Source organism: Lathyrus oleraceus, chromosome 2, assembly GCF_024323335.1.
Source record: "Lathyrus oleraceus cultivar Zhongwan6 chromosome 2, CAAS_Psat_ZW6_1.0, whole genome shotgun sequence".
Taxonomy (NCBI): Eukaryota; Viridiplantae; Streptophyta; class Magnoliopsida; order Fabales; family Fabaceae; genus Lathyrus; species Lathyrus oleraceus.
In genome coordinates this window covers 457805138-457813447 of record NC_066580.1, presented here as the reverse complement: position 1 = coordinate 457813447, position 8310 = coordinate 457805138, and the positions used below count along the sequence as shown (strand labels likewise).

Here is an 8310-nt window from a genome sequence, read left to right as displayed (position 1 = left end):
GTTTGACTTTTATTTTGAAAATGTATAAAGTAATACTAACGGTTGATGGTGATGAATCGACGGTGTAAAATTATTTACAATGACAGTGTATAGCAATTAATCTCTCTCTATATATAGTCAATATACACAAATTTAAATTCTTATAAATAAAATTATAGAAAATATAACAATATTATAATGAATGCACATGTCTATATCAAGTGTGTTGGGATTTCAAACTTCTAATTTTAATACTCAGGATGCACTATATTCTATAAATCACTAAGAATCAACTATAGTTAAAACAAAAAAATTTAGTAATGTCAATTTTTCAAATGCAATGAAGTTACCAATTTAAAAATTTATATAAAAAGGTTGAAAACATACTTGCTATTAAAACAACTGTATATAAAAAGAAAATTGAAGGTTAGATGAAGAAAGAAAAAAAGGAAAAGAAGATAGATTGAGTTAACGTTTATTGCATAAGTTTGTTCCTTCTAATCATAAAAGTAAAAAATCTATGATTTACTATTGCCAAACATATAAAATCTGAAGGTATAATAATTTTAAAACATTACTATAAAAGAGAAGGCAGTTAGGAAATGACGATGATGACCAAGTAGTATTAATATCAATGATAGTTAAGGAAGGTAAAATAATTACAATAATGTGATTTAAATATATAAAGTTAGATTATTATGAGGAAAAAAAAGAATTAAGGGCTTGCTGGTCCTGAAAGGTGTTTTTGCTTGTTTCTGTGGCAGTAGTACTCAAGAAACTTAAAAAAAAAAAAAAAAACTTGGCTTCTCTCTCTATTTAACACACCGTCTTCTTCTCCACTTTCTTTTGCATTTTTCGCTCTCATTCTTACACACCTCATGCTGTGAATTTTTTTTTTCATGCGGAATCTTTCATACCTCACTGTAAGCTCTCTCTCTCTTCTTCTCTCTTTCTCTCTCTATATATTCTTCGATCAGTTAGTTTTTCTAAAATCAAACGAATATTTTGATTTTGAGTCACTGATGGATCTAACAACTCTCTTTCTCCGCCGTAACCCTACGATTTCTTTTTCGTGTTTTCAAACTTCACAAGCACGCAAACAACGACATATTCAGATCTACCGGTGCAACTTTCTTTCTATTTTTCCATTATTCAGACTGATTTCATATTTTTTCATTTCGTTTTTCACATCTGGTGCCGTTTTTTTGCTTTCTTTTGACAAATCTTTTCTCGTTGCGTGATTTGAAATGTTGGCAACCAGAGTTTGTTGACTCGTTTTTTTAATGTCAAAAAAGGATTAAAGAGATCATGCTTTTAATGACCTAGATTAGTTTAATAATTCGTAGTTGAATTTATTTATTTATTTAATCTCACGATCACGAATCTGTACGTACATGAAGCTTCGTTGAATCAATCTTCTATTTCTTTTATACTATCTCTGTGATTAATTCATAAGTCATTCATTCCTCAATTTCCATGCCTTTTATTATTACTTTATTTACAGCTATTACTACAAATTAATTATCATTGTTTTTGTTATTTTTATTGTTATCTCTATTTGACTCTCTCTTTCTCTCTCTTATTTGTTTGTGGAAAATTGAATTTGAATTCCTGGTACTGCAAGGTTGTGAAAGCTAGATACTACTATATTAGATTAGAATTAGATAGATCACTGGTTTTCGAAGAAAGCGAAGCTGTGAAATATATTAATACTAGTAATTTTTTTATTAGAGATTTGATTTGTTTAATATAATATAAATATAATATAAATTTCATGATTTATTAACTGCAGAAGTTGCGTTGGTGAGTGAGTGAGAGAGAGAGAGTGGTAGAGAGAGAAAATCGAGATCGGAAAAGATGTCGTCGTCAGCAAATTCGCCGTGTGCGGCGTGCAAGTTTCTCCGGCGAAAATGCACGACAGAGTGCGTGTTTGCACCGTATTTTCCACCGGATAACCCTCAAAGGTTTGCATACGTACACAAAGTTTTCGGTGCGAGCAACGTGGCGAAGCTACTTAACGAGCTTACGCAGAGTCAGCGTGAGGACGCCGTGAAGTCACTGGCTTACGAAGCTGAGGCGCGGCTTAGGGACCCCGTTTATGGCTGCGTTGGTCTTATCTCTCTTCTACAACATAAGTTAAGAGCGATTCAAGGTGAACTCAACAATGCTAAAAAGGAACTCGCAACTTATATTGGTCCTCAAGCTCTTCAGGGAATTCCTACGAGTATTCTTCAACCCCATAATATCCAAAGCAACCCGTTTTCAAACTCACTTTACCCATATAATGGTAACGTTTCGGGGGTGACAGCAGCTAATCAGATGGTGATTCGTGATCCACAACCTATGACACCTCAACATCAGATCTTGGAAGCTCAGCAATTGGCTGCCGCTGTTGCTGCTAGAGAGCAACAAGAGATATTTAGGACTTTTGAAAATCAACAACAGCAACAGCAGGAGTTTTTGAGGTTCAGTGGTGGGTTCGACGTGGACTCGGTTTCAAATTCTCCTTGTGGGTTCAACCAAGTATCTCCAGTTTCAGCTGCTTCTGTTGGTGTTGTTGCTGATCAATTGTCTCCTTCTTTGGCCTTGGGATCTTTTGACAATACTTATCACCACATGCAACAAACACAACAAGGACAAGAGTCTCATCCGCATCATCATCATAATCATCATCTTCCACTTCAAGCACAGCTATTGCTCCCTCCTCAGCAGAAGCAATCACAGCCACAAACTCAACATTCACCATTAGCACATCACCAACAACAGACGGAAAGCCAGGAGTGTAGGAGTGTTGGACTTGGTCCTTCGTGTTGATTTCAAATTTTGCAGCTCTTGACACTTCCTGCTTTTTTGTCCCACAGTTTTCAGCCTAGGTATGTTTGTTTTTTGTTTTTTACTTCCATGGCCCATTTCAATATTCATATTGTTTGTTACTAATGATTTTCCTTTTCTATAGTATTTTGTTTTTTTCTCTATTGGGTTAATTCATGATGACTCTTTATGTAGGACTGTTCACGTGGGTTTCCTTATACTTGGTAATCTGTGATTATGAACGATTTCTATCAATGCTTTTTGTATGTCATTGTAATTATTAGAAAGCTTTTTCATAACAAGGGCAATCTAGTTTTAGTGGCAGGGAGAAAGCTAATATCAGACATTGTGGGGTAGGCAAAAGGGTCGGTTAGGGGAATGGTCTTTTCACAATCAGAAACGTCTAGTCTGGTTCCTCAATTATGAGCACTTAATATACAGTAAATATGGCCTACTTTGGATTTGCCAGCACGGCATATTCTATTGATTTCTCTGTCAAGTTAAAATGTCATGCAAGGTAACAAAACAAAGTTTACGTTTTTTAGGGAGAATATGTTAAAAATATCGGATATTATGCTCTGAAGTCAAGTAAGGTGCCTGTAGGTATTACTGGAATTTGGCAATCTATCAATTCAAGACATTGGCTTTTGTAAACACATTAGCTATTCTACTTATTTTATAGAAATAATATAGCCTTAACGTGATGCCTCGTGTTTACCTAATGAAAGAGATTAAAAGCTTTGTATAGTTTGAAAGGGAATTTCTGGAAACCGACATGCCAGCCAAAAAACTTGGTATAAAATACAAGATACATACCATTGTGGGCACATCCTGTGCTTGGGGTTAGCAGCCTCTACTATTAATATTTTCTTGATTTTCCATGAATATTATACTTATAAATAAGTTCATGTTGTCTCTTTGAAAAAGGCTTTGAATTATCCGATAGAAAATATAGTACAAGTAGTCCCTAAATTACTACTTATTAGAGAACATGTGGTATACTTTACGTTACATGCAATGGTTAATCATTGCATCTTTGGCTATATTTATATATTTGCTGTTCTAGCTAGACTTCATCTACTCAAATCTTTTGATTAAATTTATATTTACATGTAGTTGTTGATATTCCATGTATTACGCCCTTCTTAACACCTTTCTTAAACTGGTTGCAGTTCTTACCTGTCGGATACAAATGGATAGCGAGAAAAAGAAGAGGGGGTAAAACAAACTTTCCTATGCAATAAAGTATAAGCAAAATGATTCAAAAAGTTATTTGTATTTGGACATAAAATTTACACCTAATATTTGACTTTTTGAATCCTTTTTACTTATATTTTGTTATAAAGGGAGTATATGTGAGATTCATTTATCCACATTGTTTTGTTTGCCTTTGAAGCAGACTCCCAAGACATGATTAAAAAAGTAAGCTGATTATTTGATGATCTTGGAGACTGACTTTATTGAATCTTAAGCAGTAGCTACGTTTTAATTAAGTTCTCTTTATAGTTAAAAACTAAAATGTAAATCAGGATTCAGGAAGCTTTTAAAAGGCTTTAATTATTAGCCCTTTCTCATAATTTTTTTTGGATGTATAGCTTCATCTACTTGTCAAATAACTTTTTTCATCATGGCTTCAATGTTATTTGGCTGTAAATTCTAACAACACTGATAACACAACTTGACAATCTGTTTTGTGGTGCTATTTCAATAAAGGGAAGTGGTGTAGATAGTAAAAATTAAAAGGCAAAAAGCTAAACACATTATAGAGTTGATGGGTTTTACTACATTCTTAAAGCCCAAAATTTTTTTACTCAACTACTATAATATTGAAATGGTAGGAATTTGAAATAAAATTTTGAAAGTAAAAAATGTTTTCATTTATTTTAATGTAATAAAATACATATCTAGATATTGATCATATTACTTTATGATTTACATGCATGCACAATTATAAGGTCCTACAATATTTTTGTGTGAATTTTTTATTCAAATAATCCAAAAAAAATTTTAAAAATTTAAAGTAATCCACTTTTCACATTATTTCCCAAAGTACTCCACTTTAAAGAGGTGGCGTCAGATGAATTGGCGTCTGCTCTTAAACTTAGAGAGGTGACGTCAATTGGATTGGCTAGTGCACCTAGTGCTGTCAATCCTATTAGCGCTTATGTGTAAAGTTATAAAGGAGACGCCAATTGGTCTGACACCTATGTATGTTTTGTTTTGTTTTTAAAACAATGTACATTTTAGATAAAAGGCGAAATCATACCAATTTATATTAATATTAAAATGCGTTTACATACGTTAACCAAAAAGACTAATGTCGTTAACCGGGATGACCTAACCGACCTCTGGTCCCACATCCCCTAGCTACCCGAACTCGTGGCTTTAATCCACTTTGATGATTCATCCCAGGTGTTTAAGTATCTAAGGGCCCAGGAACATCACCACCACCTGTAGGAGATTGCCTAAGACATTCAGACAAATCGGCGTAGTCCTATGTATGCAATGAAACACTAATGTCATAGCTGAGTTCGTGACTCATGCTAGAGTAGTTGGGTTGTGTTTGAGTTATTGGAGGGCGACCAGGACGATTGAATGGTGACATTGGTATGAATGATGCACCGAGGAAAGGTTGAAATGATTGTTGTTGTGTTTGGTAGCCATATGGTTGTTGCATGTTTTGGTTTTGTGATGTTAGAGTTTCTTGGCTATAGTAGGAGGAGGGACGACTGGTGTTAAATGATCGCTGAGTGTTTTTGCTAAGACGGCTATGGTAGGGTGATGTGTTGGGTGTCTTGATGATAATATACTTGTTGATGGTGGTACGGGGTATGCTCTTGGTATTATGGTTGGATGGTTGGCATGTCAGGGTCGTAGGTTTGTGTGTTTGTGGATCGAAAATTTTGATGGATAGAGAGTTGTGAGTAACCGGTCTGACAATGTTGTTGGGGGGTAGATGTTGAAGCTTCTTGTGTGTAAGTTACCTGGCGTGGATCGTATAGGTACATATCCTCGACGATGAACCTAAATTCAACCGATTTGTACCAAGCCATATAATTACGAGTTGGTTTTTCTTCGGTTGGCATCTCGGTGTCAGTTAAGACATGGTTTTGTCGGTGCTTTCATTTTCGACACTCAGATCTAGCGAAGCTTTGCCAAGGGTTAAAGTTCCGTTAGTCGTTAACTTTTCGTAGATGCCATTCTCTGAGGTTTGTCGGGGGATCTAGGATGTGTTGAAGCATACCGAACTGAAATTTAACACGATCATTATGGTGCATCTCCATAGTGGTGAATCTTATGATCGGCGTGCATGTAGTCCAAACGGTTGCGTCTTGTTCGTTGATTTCATGGTCATGATCCAAGTTTAGATATGGACGCCAAATGAACTGAAATGTGAACATATATTAGATATGGACGCCAAATAAACAGAAATGTTAACAAATTATTACGAATTAATTAGGTTATTGGCAATACATATATTGGTCGAAGGTGATCCAAGAGATTGTGATACTGGATAATACAGTGTCTAGGACATATGTTATAACTCATATCACATGTCGATCATCTGCACCATAAAAGTAAATATATTATTTAGAGATAATAATCGATAAAGTAAGTAAATATAGTCGTTTGTTAAGAGCTTACTTTTGTGCGTACGGGAATGTGAACGGGTTGTGGTTGACGGACGCTAAGGACGGTAGTCTGGACCAACCCCATGCTTGGAGCAAAATAATACATCCTGTAAATGTAGATGTATCTTTGTGTGCATTTTTACACAAAGAGTTATAAAGATAAGTCAAACAAGCAGACCCCAAACTATAACTTCTTATTCTATTTACATGTCTTGGTAAACGTAAATACATAACATACATACTAGAACCACTACCTTCGGGAAATAAAAATAAACCAATTAAAAGCATAATATAACACCTAGTTTTTATTATTCGAGCGTCTTCGGTAGAATTTTCATCTAATTGTAAGTTGTTGTAATACGCCTTAAGGCGTGAAAGGAGTATACCTTGACCTCTCGAGTTATCATCTAACATGTTAGCATCCAAGAGGTCCATGCAAATTGAATTCACATAGTTGGTTTTACCATTTACCGCCTTACCCTCGATAGGCAGTCCCAATAACATGTAGATATCTTCTAATGTCACAGTACATTCATCGGTTGGAAACCAGAATATGTGTGTCTCGGGACGCCATCATTTACATAATCCAAGAATAGATTTAGTATCAACTGACCAAGACATTATTTTGCTTACATGTACAAAACCGGCGAGTTCGACATAAGGTTGAATCATCGCGTCCATGTGAACAAATTCGTGGACACGAGTTCGAAACCTAGAAACATTCTAAAAAATAAACAACTAAATAAGTTAATTTATAAAAAATGTGTTAGAAAAATAATACAAGAAGTAAACGCATACATAAGTTTCTATGTTTGCAACTATGCCTCTATGCGATTCATCCGTAGTGAGTAGAGACATCTTATCATAGTGTTGTAGATGAAACATTGGTTATTGTAGATGAAAGAGTGGTTATTGCAGGTGTAGAAGTGATTGTTGCTGATGAAGAAGTGATTATTACATGACTATTTATAATGAGAGACATGCATAAGTTTGCACGCATGGAAAAATAGGCATGCAAGCTAGCGCCAATTGGTTTGGCGTGCACATGCAAATGTTCAAAGCTAGCGCTATATGGATTGGCGCCTCCTAGGTCGTGATAGGTTGCATGCATGGTCTTATCCCTAGTCTGCATGGCTATTTGCATGCAACGCAGAATCTCGAGGTCTGCACATACAAGGCGCCATATGGACTGACGTACATGGCTAAAAAATGCATGAAGGCGCCAAATGGAATGGTGCTAGCTCTTACATGCATGCCATGTTATATTCTATTTAATTGTCTTTCTCATACCAACACAAGCTCAAATTAATCCTCAAACCAACACAAATTCATTGTCAAACCTACACAACTTCATTATACTACTATGTCATATGCATCCAAGTATATTATCAATGCTCACTACAACGGTGAGACATATGAGTATGGTGTATACGGGTTTAGTTTTTGAAACATCGATACTATCTAATTTACGATCAACAGAAATTCAAATTTCTTGCATTTGAAAAAACGAATAGAACTCTACCTAGGATCTGGTCTTGTGTCACAAATCACGTACCAAAATCCAATTTATTTTGAAAATAATCAATGTAAATTTTACCCGCTAAAGGTGCGAGACGATGAAGATGTTGAATATATGTTTGTTAGTCACGAACATTTTAGTTGCAACTCTATTGAGTTATATATTAATCTCCAACAAAGTATACTAACTCAACAATCTCATATAACTAATCAAGTTGAATATGATGAATTTGATTTAGAAGACACAGATGAAGTCGACCTAGAAGCAGAAGCAGAAGTCAACGTTGTTGATGAAGAAGAATAAGAAACCGAGACACAGGTCGATCATATGTTGAACAACAACATTGACGATAATGATCATCGAGCGCCA

At 35.2% G+C, this 8310-nt stretch overlaps 1 protein-coding gene across 1 annotated transcript; it reads left to right on the top strand.

Annotated features, from left to right (window-relative positions):
- The first annotated feature begins 697 nt into the window (after nt 1–697).
- On the top strand, nt 698–4367 carry LOC127120352 (LOB domain-containing protein 36). Its single transcript, XM_051050767.1, has 3 exons — nt 698–902; nt 1772–2852; nt 3963–4367. The coding sequence occupies exon 2, from the start codon at nt 1837–1839 to the stop codon at nt 2791–2793; it is 957 nt and encodes a 318-aa protein (XP_050906724.1). The 5' UTR covers nt 698–902; nt 1772–1836; the 3' UTR covers nt 2794–2852; nt 3963–4367.
- The last annotated feature ends 3943 nt before the right edge of the window (nt 4368–8310 follow it).